We start from the raw sequence: 18,480 nt of genomic DNA on the forward strand, positions 1-18,480 counted from the left end.
GGGGGCGAAGGAGATTACCTTCCTCTCCATTTGCATATAAAATATGATGACCAAACGGAGGAGATGTAGGGAAGGAGAGAGGTGCAAGCTCTATTTTTAAGACGAACTGGTGGAGAGGATGGGTGGCGGTCACTTATCTCTCAAGGTCTACCGCCATCGACCATGACGATAGTGGATAAAGAGGTACCGCCACGACCTTTGGCGGTAACACTTGTCCACGTCAGCTAGCACTGTGACGACGCAGGCACGTTGACCTGCTTCCTATCGTGATTGACCACGACTGTAGATAATGGCATCCTGCAGTGAGGGACGACGACAGTAGCAAAAATGTCAAATCCGTTTTTTTCTAAACAGAGTCAAAATAGTGCTAAACTTTCGCTAAATGATACTACCTCGGTCCTGATTTATTAGTCTCTTTATGACTTGTGTCAAATATTAACCAAAGATTTAAGTAATAAAATGTTAATGCATACCAAAAAAATTATATCGTTGGATTCGTATTTAGACATAGTTTTTAATGATATATTTTTTGATGATATACAAAATATTTTGTTAGTTAAATTTACGGTCAAATTTTGGTACTCCCTCCGTTCCAAAATAGATGACTCAACTTTGTACTAACTTTAGTACAAAGTTGGGTCATCTATTTTGGAACGGAGGGAGTACAAAATACAACGAGGACCGATAAAGCACGACGGTCATAGTAAAAACAGTGATTTTGGCCCCGTAGAGGTAGAGGTGCTTCCGCAGCTTTACCCCTGGATTTGTGAGGGAATTACCCACCTTTGCCACCGCAAAAATCTGAATCGGCACCCCCGATGCGCAGCGCCACCGATCTCGCGATTTAGGGTTTGCTGGCGCCGCCGGCCACCGGCCACCGGCGCGGCCCCTCCTCAACCACCGCCACAGCCCGCCGGAGGAGCTCCACCCACGCCCGCCTCCTCCTCTGTCTTCTCTGTCCGCCGCCCAGCTGCTCTCCACCGGCGCGGCCCCTCGTCGACCACCGCCCCCGGATCCGCCTCGAGCAGCAGGAGCTCCACCTCTGCCCGCATCCGCCATCCCCATCCACCTCGAGCAGCAGGAGCGCGCCTTGAGGCTGCTCTTCCCCTCTCCCCTGTAACCAGCCAGAGGTAAAGAAACAAACTTGCATATGCTGTTTTTATGTTTCTAATTCTTATGAATAAATCCCAGCATTTGAAATACCTATGTGTAGATTCATATGCTGCATAACTTGTGTGTGTGTGTGTGTGTGTGTGTGTGTGTGTGTGTGTGTCCTCAACATGCATTATTTCGTGGTTATGTCGATACACAGCAGCTTGTGTGTGAAACATGTACTACTATTACTTCCTGGTTATGGCAGCAGTGAAGTGTGCGACAATTTACCTTTTATACATGCTTGATTGAAATTTGTGATGTGAAATGGATGTAAAAGGAAAAGGGCAAATTGGGATATGCACACCGCATATAGCCATTTTATGCCAGCATATGCAAAGAAGAGGTTGAAAATCGTAACAGGTCAGGGGGATATTTGAACCGTAGAGGTTATGATAAAAATCTTGTCGAGAAGTTCTTGGCTAGGACAGGGAAACAAATTTCCAAGACTCAATTAAAAAACAAACGGGACATGTTGAAGAGACGGTATAGTAGTATACACAATACATGGTGTTGAAAAGTGCAGCAACTGGGCTAGGTTGGGATGACGTGAAAGGAACTGTTGTAGCCGATGATGACTGGTGGAAGGTTCATCTTAAGACATGTAGTATCTCGTGAGGCCGGTGATGGGGCGCTCCAAAGACCGACCCGACCCCACCCATCACAGCCCCCACAGATCCGATTCAACAAGTCCTCATCCATCACAGCCCCCACAGATCCGATTCAGCAGATCCTCATTGAACGCCCATGCCGCCTGCGCCTCTGGTGCCCCGAAGCCGCTAACCCCACGCCGGCTCCTTGACACCCGCCCCACCGCTCCCTCGCCGTATGCTGCACCCTCCGTCCCCGCCAGTCCCAGCCGTCGCCGGCGGCGGCGAAGAAGACGGCCCAGGCGCCCCTGCGCACCCCCCTCCCCTGCCCGCATGTACCACCAAGGGTGAGCTCCACGCCACGCCGGCCGCGACCAGGGCCGACGAGATCGGCGGCGCATCCAGGCAACTCAACGTGAGCTTCCTCCGCCGAGCACTCCTCTCCTCTTCACCAGCCCGCCCGCTTCTCAGATCTCGTCTCCCGTCCTTTCACTCACAAACCCTAGATAGGAGATCGGGCCTATCGTTGATTTAACGAGTTTATGCATCGTATTTTGTGGGATCTCCACAAGGGTAAGCATCGTGTGAGATGTCGAAAGGAATAGGGAGTTTGGCAATCTATAGCTTGCTCCCTGTGTCGCGCGTGTTGGTCACTCCCTGTGGGGAGCTCGAATATGTTAACTGCAACAGTTATTGAAAGCAATTGGATTGTGTTTTTACCCTATAAATAGAAACTTCTTGCTCATTCATCTGTGAGTGGAATGGCGTAACTTCTTAAGGCTTTGGAACTAGAATGGCAGAATACTGGTTGTGGAATTTAAAATGACAATGATAGACTCCCATTGTTGTAGTATTGTTCAATTATCACATCTTGTACTCCGATTTGGAATTAAGAATGACAACCATAGAATCCCACTATTTTCAGATAACTTAGTGTGATCCCATTTCTTTCATCTAGTTTCTTCATTTGTTCTTCTGTTCTATATATGGGATTACATCATTACTCTTTGTATGACAGGCAGCAGGCCATGTTGCAGATTTCACCTTGTACTGTACAGGCAGGAACACTGGTGATTTTATAAAGGCAGTATCCTTGCCTTCTACACTGAATATGTGGACCAACATTTTCAAAATTGTAAGTTTAACACCCCCCGCGCGCCCCCACGTGGGTTCTGTTGAATTGTGACCCCATTTCATTGTATTTCATTGTACTGCGAACTGCAAACTCTAGTGTTTCTATTATTGCAACTTGCAAGTTCTCGATGCGTTATACTCCCGACATCCTTTTTATTAGGTGTATTTCCTTTTTACCCCTGTTGGTGCCAATTCCAGCCGTCCTGAATTGGAGGATCATTAATTAGCCGCCAGTAATTACCCCTCTAACCTACATTGTATAACCAGGGGCATTTCTGTCCCAAATTATCCTCAAATCAGTGCTTTGGTTACCGTGTTAAAAAGTTACACCTAATAAAAAGGAACGGATGGAGTATCATCCTTTGCAAACGACTTTTGATCTATACCCACCATGATGATGGTGTGAAAAAGTGAACAAAATGTAGTACGGCAACTGCTCTGATGCATTTTTTTCTCGGGCACGCAGGAGAGCTGCGCATCATTTCATTAAGAATAAGGAGGAAAATAGTACAAGGAAGAGGGAGAAAAAACCCTCTCACCCCACACCCAACAACACTCAGCATACCCTGAAAGAAACTATTCAGCGCAGTTTGCCCAATAGGGATAATATTTCTGCATGGGTCATTTTTGTGGGATCTTCCACAGATTATTTCTCACTGCTATCTTTGCGACTTACAAATGACCTTTTCTCTCTCTTCAATTTCTGTAATGGTTTGTAGCTTTTTTTTATGAAGTAGAAGTAGAACTTGGAACTGATTGCAAAGTTGGGAAGTTAGGAGAGCTAGTGAACCACCCTCCTCACACATGACAAACTACAGCACAGGAGAGGCATTACCTGCCACACTTCCAAACTGCGAATGGTGTTCCATTTCATATCTGTAGGTTTCTGCTAGAGCTTAAGAGTGTGGAAGCGAGATATTTTTGACCTACTTAGTCTGCCACAGCTTGCTATGAGATTAGTCTGTAGATTATTCAGATAGGCTTTCTTTGGTTTAGTCTTAATTCTTATGTATATATTTCGTGCTTGCAGGGGGAGCTTCAGACTGTATCATGGTTTCAATTTCTTCCTGTTGAACCAGATTATAGCGCTACTTCTGATAGAAGGTGTTAATTGTACCCTCCATATGCCGTTTTTGTGCTGTCCTTTAGTTGCTTGTTGCCACTTGTTATTTTTGTTCTGATGCATGTGTTCTTTTTTGTGATCCCTGTTCCTCGTCCAGTTCAAAAGCCGAGCAGAAAGATGCTCTTAATAGCACTGTGCTGTCAGCGTATCTTCGCTTGCAGAATGAAGGTTTCTTAAGTACTTGGACAAATTCTTTTGTTGGTCCTTGGGATCCATCTCAAGGAGAGCATAACCCTGGTAATAATCATGTGCACTACCTGCATCCATCTTTCTTTCTACCTATGTCTAGCCTATGCATATTTATGCCAAACTTTTTTTTTTGTAACAATGACAGATGAGAAGATCAAGCTCTGGTTGTTTCTTTCTGGCCGTCACTCGTCAGTACCTGAAATGACCCAGCCCGCTGTAGCTAAATTAAGAGGTTGATTGTTGTTGATATTTGTTATTGCATGGAGTCTTAGACTGTCTACTTTGCTTATTTATTTGCTTGTTTCTACTGCTTATTCTGTTTTGCAGTTGTTTCAAGTGGTTTATGGGTGGCTCCAGGCAACTCGGAAGAGGTTGCAGCTGCACTCTGTCAGGCCTTAAGAAATTCTTTGGAGAGGTATCATTATACCTGTTATAGTATGAATCTGTAATTTATAATTTGCTGTCTCATTGATGAATTTCCAATCTGACAATATCTCTTGCACAGAGCACTAAGAGGGCTTTCCTATGCAAGATTTGGTGATGTATTTACAAAATACAACCCCCCTACAAGAAATCAAAACAGCTTTAGGTTCGTGACTAAGTTGCTATGCCTTTATCTATTTATTTTGTATTCTTTGTTAACTAGTTTCTTACAATCTTTGTTCAGCAACTTATGCAACATGTCTGTTAAAGTTCAAATGTTGTGCACTACAATAGATAGTGTATGGTATATTGGGATAGAGTGAAGTTGGTCATCATTCCTGTGTTTGAAGGAATGAAAAGGCCCCTGCCCATCTAGTGATACAAAACTTTGTTTAAACAATAACCGAATTGTCAACATAGGTTTCAACTTAATAGATTCTTTTTTCTTTCTGCTATAGTGGATTCGAAAATAGCCGCATCCCTTGTTTTTGCCAATCTGTATATGATGACGAGAATGTAATGATAATATTCAGATACTTGTTGGCCATTTATTGTGTATACAAGCATTGCAGTGGGGCCTGCATGAATTTGTATCCTCTGACATACTCCCTCCGTCCCAAAATAAGTGTCTCTCGAGATGACTCAGTAGGCTGACCTTTCTTGACTTCTAGTAATTGGATGTTGAAGCAGAAGTCCATATCAACTTGCGATAATGCTACAACATCACAGGCTCGCAATCATTCCTCTTTGATCGCGGGTGAAATAAGTAATGTCAGTGTGACATGGAGGATACAGATGTGGCTGGCCATGTAGTTTCATTGTTTTCTGTTTGTTTTCCAAGGACAACTTTGCTTTTCTTGATTTCCGTTCCATTTAATTTTGTTATCATTGTGTTATAGGCGAGCACAACCTACAGTAGAATTTGTCTTCGCGGCCACTGAGGAAGCAATCTTTGTGCATGTTATTATATCTGCAAGGTTAGTTCTTATTATGTCCCGTCATATCGTCGGCTTTCTTCAGTTTATTTAGTGCCAGTGGTCTTACTTTAAATGGTTTATTCTGTTAGATATATGCGGAACCTATCTAGTGATGATATAGAGAAAGTTCTCACACACATTCCCCGTTCTGTTGGTGAAGGTCTTCCAGGTACTGTTTCATTCACTAATTCTATCTTTACATATCTTGCTGTATTGACATCCTTAGAAAATCTACCGTCTTGTCTGCTGGAAAAAGATAATATCTTTGTGCTATTCACAATTCTGATCTGACATGATTTTCTTGTGGTAGGGGAACTTGAAAAAGTCCTTGGGATATCTGATTTACCAATAGGGACTGCCCACTGTTTTATCTTACTTTTTAGTTCTTTATAAGGTGGATTAAAAGATGACAAGCAGATCTCATTTAGATTGGGGAGCCATTCAGTAATATGGTGTTTTTGAAATTTCATCTTTATAAATAGAACTTCATGAGAGGCGGTATGCTAGCTTATGGCATACATTTTGATTTAGTTTTCCAATTGTTCAACTTTTATCGATGGTCCTTTTGTATCATACTGTTATTTAAAGGGATCCCTTATAGTTAAAAAACATGACTACATTGGTTAGTTTGACAGTTAGAACCTTCTAAGTAATGACGCTGCTGGTGATAGTTCTGTTCTGTATTTGTCTTAGTCTGTGTGCTATGACGTTGACAAAATGGGCAGAAGCACAGCCATATAGTGGTTTATATTCTTGGGAGTCATCATTTCTGCCATATAGTGGTTTATATTCTTGGGAGTCATCATCATGAATCAGGCTGAAATATAAAATAGTTCTCTAAATAGTCAAACTAACTTCACTGTGCATTCTATTTCTATGACCAAGCTCATGATAACTTTGCTTTTGTCAGTTTCTTCATCGTTTATGTAAATTATGTTTGCCTTTTTTGGGATGAAAGTTACTCCCTCTGTCCCATAATGTAAGAGCGTTTTTTACACTACACTAGTGTCAGAAACGCTCTTATATTATGGGACGGAGGGAGTTTGTTTTATATCATGCATATTCAAATTCATGGTCTGTTTAATTGAATGCTGCAGTTATTGTCGCTCCTAGTGGAATGCTGGGTAGGCTTGTTGGCTGTTGCCCAAGTGACCTTGCGAGACAAGTATATTCAAGGTATTTCAGAACTCAAAACTCAAATCGACTTGTATGCTAAGCTTTTTTTTTTGGCATTCTATGCCTGTTGATATGACCTCTCACTGATGAGTTAGACACTTAGACCTGCTTGCACCTCTTGGGTGTTACCTCACCTGTCAGTGAGATCCTGTGTTTCTTTTATAAGGATATTCATATGCAGAGCAGTTGATTATGACACTTAGTTCTCATGGTAACTTTCTGTAAATATTTCAGCAAATTATCGGCACCTAATCTACCAGGTTTCACTCAACCCACCATCTGCCAGCTGAGAGGTCAAAGTTACTATGTTGAAGTTGCCCTTGGCTTTCCACCTGCCTCAACTGACAAAACTTCTGAATCGGAAAATAATCAGATTAGGAAAGAATTAGATTCAGTGAACGACCCTCATTTAGGTGCTGATGGGCAGCAAAAGTTAGAATCTGCTGATGGCCTTCCAGTTCTTGAAAGGACATTCATATACCCACCTGAGGCTGTCATGGTACCAATGGTCCATCAGGCATTTGTTCGATTTTCTAGTAAAAGGTAATAGTCTTGCTCTAATGATCTTGTTATATTTGGAGAGTGCATGTTTTAAATTATGTTGCCCGCAGAATGTGGTCACAGGACTGGATGGGTAGTTCACCATGGGAGGCTTGGCCATTCTGGAACTTCTCTCCGTCTTCTTACTTCCGGAACAGGTCAGTCTGGCATACATTGTTTTTTCTATCAATCAATGACTCTGGAACAGCTCATAAGTCAAAACGTTGGAGACCAACTTCAAATGCTGTTATCTACAATGAACTCTGTAAAATGTAGAAAGAACAGCATTGAAATGCTGTTTTGATGTTATCCTATATCTGTCGGAACTAAATAGTGGAATGCAAGATCTAAAAAATAACAAGAAAATATTTTTCTTCAGAGGAATACATGAAATTCTGATTATTTTTTCGATATGTTAGACATAGAAACACCCTCCTACTTTCTGAGCTAGGTGTGGACATAGAACAACTAGGTAAATCTTGCCATTTTTCAGAACTTAGAAATTTAAATTGCTGAGCATGCGCAAACTATCATTTCTTTAGAAGGGTAAAATAATTGGAACATAAAGTATGTTGCCTACCACCTTGCTGTAAATTGTAATATCACGTACCCATGTTCCTTACAGTAACTCCTTTCTGGCTTGCTCTCATTTGAGGGCCAGAACTTCTCTTGAACTGGAGAAAAACAGCACCAAGGACCGTTTCAGTTGATGCCTAACAGTGTCCTAGCATGCCAAATATTTTTGCCTAACAGGCTAGCTTGTGGCCAAGAAAAGTGGAGCCATAACCTAGCCTAACATGCCATAACTTATGTTCTTATGACGTCATTTTTGGCATGTCTAGCTGTGGTTATGAGATACTTTTCTAATTTGGCTAAGAAAAGTGTGGCACATTGTTGCAAATTTTGGCTTCCAACCAAACAGGCTGTAAGTGTTGTTTTAAAGGCACTTATTTTGTAATCAAGGCTCTGAAGTCTCAACTGCCACATTCCCGCACAAAAAAAGACCTAGAAGAATTGGCAGCTAAGTTTATCCAAAAAAATTAGAGTTACTGCTTCATTCCCACAAAATAAGAAGACCTAGAAGAATTGTCAACTAATTTTATCCAAATTTTTTGAGGTTCTAAGGCTCAGCTTGTGGTTGTGGTACTGTGCTAAGCTGGACTAAACTCTTTGTTAAGGATCACCATCCACGCAGCACATCCGGAGTCTCTATGCAATATAACATGTTTTGTTGCCATGGTTCATTGTACCCAAAAGTTACTTGCAGGAATTACATAGATTCAATCGTGCACATGGATCATAATCTCTGGGTGCAACTAAAGAGTTGATCTGTATTATTACATGAGATTTTTTCAGTACTTAGTACATCATGATTGCAAATTTGTTTTGTCTGGTTTCTCCTGCATTAATTGTTTTGTTCTGTTAGCAGCTCTTTCTTTGGATCTTCACGTGGACTTGGTGTGAACTCTAATTTTCTAAGACTAAGAAGACAAAGGAATAGCAACTCCAATGGCATGGCTAGTAGTATCAGTAGTGTCAGTAGCACTTCTAATGGAAGTGAGCATGCAATTGCTGCTAAAGGTGGTGATCTTTTAGCAGATGCTGACTCTGCAGCATGCCGTCAGTCTGATCTGCCATTGAACAATGACATTGCTGGTAGCAAGGTGGTACTGTGTTCTTTTCCTCTTAATTTACAAACTTGTTCCATATTGAAACAGTTTTTTTTCTCAAGAATTGCATTTTAATATATGTTTGTTAGTACAACACTACTTTTTCCTCTTCTCAGTAGCTGCTAACTTGTAGTGGTAGTACAATGCTTTGCTACATCATTCTTGTGATAACAGAAGACTGTTATGCCACTATTGACATACGAACATGCTTATCGACTTATTTCTAGTTAGTTATACGCGTGAAATATGAGTCAATTTTTGTGTAAATGAATGATATGCTGTAAGTAAAACAATGATCAGCTATGAGTAGCTGCATCCTTTTTTCCTACAGAAAACTAAGTATGTATACTACTGCATAAAATATTTTGTCATCTTCACTCCTCAGTGAGGCTTACATGTGAAATAGAGGCTACGGGAATATGACTTGCTGAACAAATATGTGCATAGTTTATCTTTGGAAGTGCATAACACGTTATGTAGCAAATAATCTAAGTCTAAGCATTGATGGTGATAAAATGGAGCAACATCTTGATAGAAACTGATAATTGAATGCTGGCAGAAATTTCATTACATGGAAGAACACATGCTATACAGTTCATGCCATCTTGTGCATAGAATTATTTGCGTAAACTATCAGAACACTAAATTTCATTGCATAGAAGGTTAATTTGTGAGCATATATCAATCTGTTGATGCTAAAATACCACAAAACCAAAATTTCTTGCCGCATTACATGCATGAAGTTCTATTCTGGTGAATAATCTCCATATATACATGTTACACTGTTTGTGTTATTAACTCATTTTGCTATGTTAATGCTTGATAGCATTACCGCACAATCACATTATTGTGTACAATTCTACGTCAGCGTTGTGCTGAAGAAGTCTTGACGTTTTGTATTCGTTCAATTAGGTATCCAAGCGCTCTCGTTCTGAAATAACAGAAGTTTCTTCTCATGCTGGCAAAGAAGTAAACATGCAAGGTACAAATGGTCAGGGGGGATGTTCTTGGGGCTGGGGTGAAGAGGGGGTTGTGATGGACATCGATATACTTCTCTCAGAGTTTGGAGATTTTAGTGACTTCTTTCAAGAGGATGAGTTAGATTTTGGTGAGGTAGGTACCCCATCATCCTCGTAGTAGTTATTTGTAGATGAAGCAAGGTTACAACATTTAGAGAGACTATGCTTGGTCTTGTATGAGAAGCTCTGTGATAATGATGAACTCATTATGCATATGACAGCAATAATATGACTGTTCGGAATCTGTAGTACTTATGAAATATTTAATTCCGTTAAATACATCACTAGTTGTATTCTGCAACTTAATATATTGTATTGACTTCGTTGCATTTCATGCTCCTGCAATGCTGTGCATTTTTTAACAAAAGGTTGCTATTGTTGCCGCTGCTTGTTTAGGTTTCTAGATTGTAGCCAATAACTTCACTTCTGCTTTCTCGAGCTTTTAGACTGTAATCAAGGGTCATTTATTGACTTAGTCACATATTTCATGCGTTGAAACATGTTGCTTTTGATATCACCAAAAGCTTGTGAAAGAATTTTCTCCTACTGTGCAACTTCTTCATTTTAACCTTCTACCCTGTCTACTAGCCATGAAATGTGGAATTCTCTGCTTGTTGGATCTAAACAATGAGCACAATGCAGAACCCTTCTTTAAATGTAAATAACCTACTACCTTTTCTGGACATGCAAATAGAAAACTGTATGACGATGATATTTGTGTTTTAGGATCACTTCTTTCTGACTTACCTGCTATCTATAATCCTGATGTTCCATTTTATGTAGCCTCCAGGTACTGCTGAATCACATGCTTTAGTACCCCCTGCTTCGGAATATGGAGACATGCCATTCATAGATAGTCCATCCATAGCTATGGATATACCTGAGCAAAGACTTTCTCCTGTTGGTTTCACATCTATGGAGGCATTTAACCACCATACAATGTCACCTATTCAGGATGTTGCTTCTAAAGTTCAGGAGCCTCTCAAAGAAATTGCATCACCTGCAGGGTCCCAGTCCTTAGTATTATCATCTAGTAGATCTGATTTTCTCACCAGAGCTGAAGCTACACTCACGTTTGCACCAGAATATGCAGCTGTTGAAATTTCCAGTTGTGAGATGCCGACAACACTGTTTACAAACCCCTACTTGCCCCGATCGAAAAAAAGAGGGAGTTGCGGTTTTAGCTCAAGAGTTTATTCATATGATGTCACACAAAGTTCTAAAGTTGAGTCTGCAGGAGACAAGTCTGAGAAGTCTGATAAACTAACAGCAGCTAATCTTTCACGTGATGTTGGTCGATCGAGCTTATACACACTTGTGCAAGGTAGGAAAAAAGAGAGTGAGAAGAGCTTAAACAATGCAGACGAACAATCATGCAAGGGAGAAACATCAAGACCTGTTTCTGGTGAAACTTCGTTTAGTTCTTCTCTGACTTTGCAAAAGAAGAGTGATAACATGCTTAATGTTGGGTATTTCCTCCTATCTATGAAGACCGCGCTTGCAACTGAAATTGAGTGCATCACATTTCAGGCTGCCATGTGCAGAATAAGGCATTCACTAGTGTCTCTGAGAACCAAAGCATCTGCTGAGTTAAAAAGTGCTTTGTCCAGTGCTATGCAGACAGAGAGCAGTAGTAACTCGGATCTTGTCCCCAAATATGACATGAAAAGGAAAGAAAGTATGCCAGCTAGGCTGTCTAGTGACGTTGACCATGAAATGTATGATAGGTCCCGATTGGAAAACGTGGGAGTTTGGAGGTCTGTTGTGGTACCTAAAGGGGCAAAACCCCTTGATTCTTTGTCCGCTAAAACATTTTCTGGCACAAGCCCATCTGTACAAAGACAACCTATTGTGGAACTCCTCAGTGCCATGGCTCTGCTAGTTCAGCAATCTACTTCATTTGTTGATATCGCACTTGATATGGATGATGGAGATGGTTCTTTTTTCTGGCTCTCCTTGGATGAGCAGAGGAGACGCGGATTTTCTTGTGATCCTTCTATGGTTCATGCTGGCTGTGGTGGACTTTTAGGAACATGTCATTCCAAGGATTGTGCTGGTGTTGATTTAGTTGATCCACTTTCTGCAGAGGTAAAAATCTGATGCTCTGTTTTTCTTGCCATTTCTACTTATCCATGCATCATTTCTCCATGTCCTTTTCTGGATACAGGTTTCGGAATCATCCATGATTGGCTTGTTGCAGTCGGACATAAAATCAGCTCTTAAAACAGCGTTTGCAAACATGGATGGCCCATTATCAGTAATCGATTGGTGCAGGGGTCGAAGTACTATAGCAGAATCTGCTGCCATGGGAGATGCATACTCTTTCCATTATACTACTGGTGATATTCGAGAGACTTCAAATTCTGTACCCATTGGTGGAGATGCAATGAGCCCACCCCAGTCTAGCAGTGATCGAGGTATTCCTGCTGCCATATCTCTCAACTTGTCTTTAACTTCTTTATTATGTTACAAGTATAATATTGCCAGAAGGAGCAAGCCATGATTTATCTAGGGGAGATCGAATATCAATGCAGGCACTTCAGAGGAGCATCATAAGGAATATCACCGTGTTAGACCAACCATCGCTGTCCTCCCTTCACCATCTCTTCTTGTTGGGTAGCAGACTTGTTTCCCTGAAAATATTTATTAAATGAGCTAACATTTAATTGTCTGCACAAGTTACTGATGTAAGTACTGAAATTGCAGTTACCAGGATGATTGGTTGAAGACCTCTGCTAATTGCCTCAAGTTGTGGGAGAAGGCTCCTTTGGAACCTTACGCTTCGGCCAAGCCTGTAAGGCATATTTTATTTTACCTTTTGATATATCAACTGCCTGAAAGCATATTTGTAGTGTCGTTCTGGATCCATAAAAGCAACATGTTATGGAATCGGTAAATATTTTTTGTAATGCAAGTATTCCATATCATGAGGTCAAACTGTTGCCTTGTGACCATGAGGTCACGGGTTCGAGTTCTGGAAACAGCCTCTTGCAGAAATTCCGAAGTGGTCGGATCCTGCACAAGCGGGAGCTACGTGCACCGGCCTGCCCTTTAAGTATTCCATATCAGGATATAGCACAACACAACACAACTGCAAATTGGCCCTAAGTTCTATAGCCATTCTTGAATCTAGATTACTACGTGTTTCTTTGTTTTGGTTACTCTGGAAAGAGTTTTACAGTTTTGGGATTCGTAAATTTCTCATTTGTTCGCTCTTTCAGGTTACTTACTATGCACTGTGCCCCGATATCGATATGCTTACTTCTGCAGCCACTGATTTTTTCATGCAGCTTGGAACAGGTAAGTGTCTATAACGTTGCTTCTTCTCTATAGCCAGCAATGATCAGTGCTAATTAGCAGTAATTAATGTTGATCAATAAGGTAGGACTCGAGTTCATAAACTTAAAATCTTGATAGCTATTGATTATTTTCTACACTTATGCCTGCAAAGTGTCTATGAATCCAATGAACATCATTAGTTCACTGTGTTGGCTGTATGACAATGAGACATGTACAGAGATTTAGGCCTAATGCCACCTTTCCTACCTTTGTATTTACTATTTGTGCAAGCTATACGTTTCGTTCAGAGGCAATATTTACAGCCAGTCATTATGCTTTCAAGATAACACTTCTACAAATTATATGGCTTCATGGATGCAATATAATTGATTTCGTTCTATTTGATCACAACATTGTAATAGATACAAACAACCAAAATAATATAACAATGTTTTGTCATTACTAGGGTAACTTGTCAGTTAGTCATAGTTTAGCAATTCATAATCTCCATATAATTATTCTAATTCATTGTGTTTCAGAGTTTGTTCCTTACTTCTATCTATTTTGCATTCTTATAGTTTATGAAGTTTGCAAACTGGGTACTCATTCGCCACAACACAGTGGGGGGCAAATAGAACAATCTCCTGGGAAACATCTGCCTTCAGGACTTGTTCTTGTTGAGTGCCCTGATCAATTGAAGTCTAGTGGCAGCCACTCAGTTTCTATCAATTCAGTAACTGAATACTTTCAGGCTCTTTCAAAAAGTTGGAGTGTGAAAAGTTTTTTATCATCTCTGGCAAGGATAATTAAGGATATAAAGCTTACTTTAAACATTTCAACAAATCAGAAAGAGAGCAGTAACATACCTTGCACTGTAAGGCCTTTTACCTTTTCTTCCTTCTCCACTTCTTTGATCCAAGGGACTTACAAAACAATGGCTGCATGTCTCACTTCTTGTATTGTTCTGTGATGATACTCTGCATGGTTTATATTCTTGTATTCTTCTTGTTATTTTGCTCTTCTCTGATCAGTATTTCTTTTTCCTCTTCTTTTTTATGAGCGCAGAGAAGCCCACTGAAATAAATATTGTTATACATACTTGTACAAAAGGAATTGGCAAACAAGAAATACATATTAGTAGTCAACTTATTGTAGGATGTTTATTTAATCAGATATGATAATTTACTTATCATTGTTGTTTTGTACTACCTCTGTAACTTGTTGTAAGACGTTTTTAGAGTCTATGACAGTGTCAAAAACGTCTTATATTAAGTTACAGAGGGTGTATATGATTTGTTACTTTGTAGACATGTTGCTTCTGTTATTCGCATTCTGTCCAAATACAACTTTCCTATTTTCTTGATCCAACTGAGGCTCTTGTCATGGTATATATCATTATTTGTTTTCTCTTATGACAACTGTAGGATGCCTTTATTATTCTGCACTTAATACTAATAAGTGCCACCATTGCAGTATACTTCACATATATATGTCGCCAATTCTTTTGGAGATATATTTTAACTCAATTTTTAAGTTTTTGGATGCAGAAATGATCCAACAGTTCATTTCTATTCACTTGAATTTACAAAAAAAAAAGATCACATGCTCTGGACTTCTAATCATTCAGTTATATGCATGATGGCCTCTAGGTGGATGAATTGATATATCTTTCATGCTTTGCCTGAAGTAGTGCTGTGCCACAAAAATAAACTTTAAGTTGGTATTTTCCCCAAAATCGCAATGCTAATCTATTTTAACACCCACGGTCCATTATGTACGCAGGTAGTTTATGTGGTCTGCCCATTTCCTGAACCATCTGCAGTCCTACAGACACTGGTAGAAAGTTCTGTTGCCCTTGGGTCTATCTTATCGTCAGAGAGAGAAAGGAAATCATTCCTATATACTCAGGTCGCCAAAGCTCTAAACAGCAGTGCTTCTGCTGATGAAGCATCAGCATCCAATGTTGTAATGCTCTCTGGGTTCAGCATACCAAAGCTTGTCTTGCAGATTGTTACTGTTGAAACTTTACTGAGACTCCATAAACCAAATGAGCTTGCTGCTTTCAAGGACATAGCTTTCACTGTGTACAATAAGGCTCGACGGATCCCACGGTTTGTTTCCACGAGTGACATGTTCCAGTCACCTACTTATATGAGTAGGCCTCAGTCCACGATGATGCATACAGCATCTCCTGGTCCTACCCTTTGGAAAGAATGTCTAGCTCCTCGGATGTCTGGACAAACTCTCTCTAGAGAAACAGAGTTCGATGCATCCATGAGGTCAGTATCATGGGACAACTCATGGCAACCTGGCCGTGCTGTAGGATTGCCTGATCCAAGCAAAATCCTGGAATTATGTGCTCAGGATGACAGGAAGTATGCCTTTGAGCCGCTTTTCATTCTGGCAGAGCCTGGGGCTGTTGATTACAATGATACAATGGAATCTTCAAGATTTGGAGTTGATGCAAGTAGCAGCAGGGTTTACAGCTCAATCTCAGGTGGCACTGATAGTGGAGCAAGCCCGCTACTTGAAGGGTCTGAGAATGAGAGTGCTGCGAGTCTTCATTGCTGTTATGGCTGGACCGAGGACTGGCGATGGTTAGTATGCATCTGGACAGATTCTAGAGGAGAGCTATTAGACAGCTTAATATTTCCTTTTGGTGGTATCAGTAGCCGCCAAGACACTACAGTTCTCCAAAGCCTATTCATTCAAATTCTGCAGCAGGGTTGTCAAATAATGTCATCTTCACCAGAGGCTAGCAATACGAGATCAAGAGATGTAGTAATAACCCGTATTGGAGGTTTCCTTGAACTTGAAATCCAGGGTACTAACAAATTTTATCATTAACTCTGTACTTTTCATTCGATAGGCCATAATGTGTTGTTATCTATGTGTTTTGTAATGTCTACGTATTGTTTATGCAGAATGGCAAAAGGCAATATACTCTTTTGGTGGTAACGAGGTAAAGAAGTGGCCTGTGCAGCTACGGCGATCTATACCTGATGGTATTCCGTCAAATTCTAATGGACCAACACTCGAGCAACAAGATATGGGCTTAATCCAGGACAGAAGCATGCCTTCCTCACCAAGTACGTTATACAGCCCCCATTCAAAATCTAGCTTCACGAAAGGTCAGCCAGGCAACAAAAAGCAGAGCCTAGTGGAACAAACTGGAATGGACAGTTCAAGGGGTTCATTGCACTTGGTTCGTAGCATCAGTTTAGTTACAGTTTCGCAAGATAGCTCATTGCATCTTGCATGCCAAGCAGATCTGCCGGCGACCAGACCTACTTCTGGTGAGTACTGTCTGTCTGCGTATGTTACTGTATGTTATTATTATCTCCACCTACAAGTGAGTACTTTATTTAGTGTGGCGATTTTTAAAGTAAATGATCATCACTAAAGGATACAAATACATTGTATCATTATTTGTTTTGAATCTTGATCGTGCCAAGTGTGCCAGTCAAGTAAAGGATCATCATGCTTTTAAGGAAATCCATTGTCAAGGACAGTGTCATACTACTATTTATTAATGTTCCTTTTCCCCGTCTCTTCTCTTACAGGTGAAGGGAATCAAAGCAGCAGCACTGGGGCATCTAGTTACTTAGACGGGTTTGCCCCAGTCAAATCCATCGGGTCAATGTCTGCATCGTATCTTCTGGTTCCATCACCAAGTATGCGGTATCTTTCCCCTGCGACATTACAACTTCCAACATGCCTTACATCGGAATCCCCGCCACTTGCCCACCTATTGCACAGCAAAGGGACAGCAACTCCCTTGGCAATGGGTTATGTCGTCTCCAAAGCTGTCCCACCAGTAAGAAAGCAACTCACCAAGGAGGACAGCAGGCACTCGGTTCTCTCTGTTAGCATCGTTGATTACTACGGAGGCACTGTCCAAGACAAGATGAGCAGAGGGAGCAAGCAGGCTGTAAGGCATGAAACATCAGGCCGTGATTACGAAATGGACATGCACAATGTGTTGGAAGCGGTGGCTGCCGAGCTCCACTCCCTTTCGTGGATGACAGTGAGCCCGGTGTACATGGAAAGGCGCAGCGCTCTCCCCTTCCACTGTGATATGGTTCTGAGGTTGAGGAGACTTCTCCACTACGCAGATCGACATCTTTCTCAGCTAACAGACAAGGGGGATGTTAGCTAGCTTATTGAGGTGATAGACATGATGGAAACTAGCTGTTTGTCTTACACAGGAAAAAAACAAGGGCTAGATGCTGCTTGAACCTAAGTGCCTGTCAATGTGTATCTAGATTAGGTAGGTAGGTGAATGGTGCGTTGATGAGCCCAGTTTTGCTTTTTGATAGCAAGAGTGCTAATTTCTTGGGTTGAGGATGTATGTAATAGCAATACCTCTCCCTGTAATGTGTAATCGTTGTAACATTGTAGAACTGGTAACTCAGTCGTATTTGTTGTTCATCGGCTTGAGGTTTCATGTTGCTGCTGGCACCTTTTATTGTTCGCAATTTTTGCGAGTTAAGGCGTTGGAGATTCCCTAAGGCCTTGTACAATGGGAGATGCTTAAAGGGATGCTTAGAAAAATAAACCAAGATTTTCTGAAGCACCGGTGCCTATTTCTACAGAAGAGACGCTTAGTTAAGCGCCTACCCTGCATAAATAAGCACCAGTGCTTAAGAAAAGTCTGGTTTATTTCTCTAAGCACCTCCCTCAAGCATCTCCCATTGTACAAGGCCTAAGTGGATGGCAGCTGCAGGAGCTACCGGAATCTCTCGCCAACTCACTCTAGTTGCTTGAGTGTGAATGAAGGAGGGCAGGGAGAAATCAGTTAAGATGACAGGCTTCTATTTTCTTTCTCTTTGTCCGGTTATTGCCCCTTTCCAGTGCTTTTGAAAAGCGATGATCCAAAATGCTTTCGAAAATAACACTTTTGGAGCATTGATTTTGTTTGTTCTTCCATATTTTTCGTGAATGTCATCAGATGCTGAAACTTTACAAGCTATCATAACATTTGTCAATTTTGTTACAAAAAAAATTCATATTTTTTTCACTGTCTTTCATTATTTTTATTGATTTTACTGTTCATCCAAGCTCACATGAGCTGCTTAACCGCATCTTGCCCTTAGGGGCTAATTAACCTAGAATTGAAACCGAGAAACACAGAAGATCTTCTTTTTTACTGCCTGGCCGTGTAAGTAAAATTTCCTTGGCAGCAATTGCAAGCTGGTGGTACATACA

The 18,480-nt window shown here is 40.9% G+C and overlaps 1 protein-coding gene across 1 annotated transcript; it reads left to right on the top strand.

The window, feature by feature from the left end:
- The first annotated feature begins 774 nt into the window (after positions 1-774).
- Positions 775-17,719, top strand: LOC123087461 (mediator of RNA polymerase II transcription subunit 13). Its single transcript, XM_044509480.1, has 23 exons — positions 775-1,130; positions 2,761-2,877; positions 3,907-3,980; positions 4,097-4,236; positions 4,334-4,420; positions 4,516-4,603; positions 4,694-4,777; positions 5,511-5,588; positions 5,678-5,757; positions 6,686-6,764; positions 6,999-7,307; positions 7,376-7,462; positions 8,734-8,968; positions 9,887-10,087; positions 10,777-12,081; positions 12,161-12,410; positions 12,528-12,609; positions 12,700-12,787; positions 13,215-13,293; positions 13,851-14,146; positions 15,055-16,096; positions 16,197-16,568; positions 16,836-17,719. The coding sequence occupies exons 2-23, from the start codon at positions 2,854-2,856 to the stop codon at positions 17,429-17,431; spliced, it is 5,676 nt and encodes a 1,891-aa protein (XP_044365415.1). The 5' UTR covers positions 775-1,130; positions 2,761-2,853; the 3' UTR covers positions 17,432-17,719.
- The last annotated feature ends 761 nt before the right edge of the window (positions 17,720-18,480 follow it).

This window comes from Triticum aestivum, chromosome 4A (assembly GCF_018294505.1).
Source record: "Triticum aestivum cultivar Chinese Spring chromosome 4A, IWGSC CS RefSeq v2.1, whole genome shotgun sequence".
Lineage (NCBI taxonomy): Eukaryota > Viridiplantae > Streptophyta > Magnoliopsida > Poales > Poaceae > Triticum > Triticum aestivum.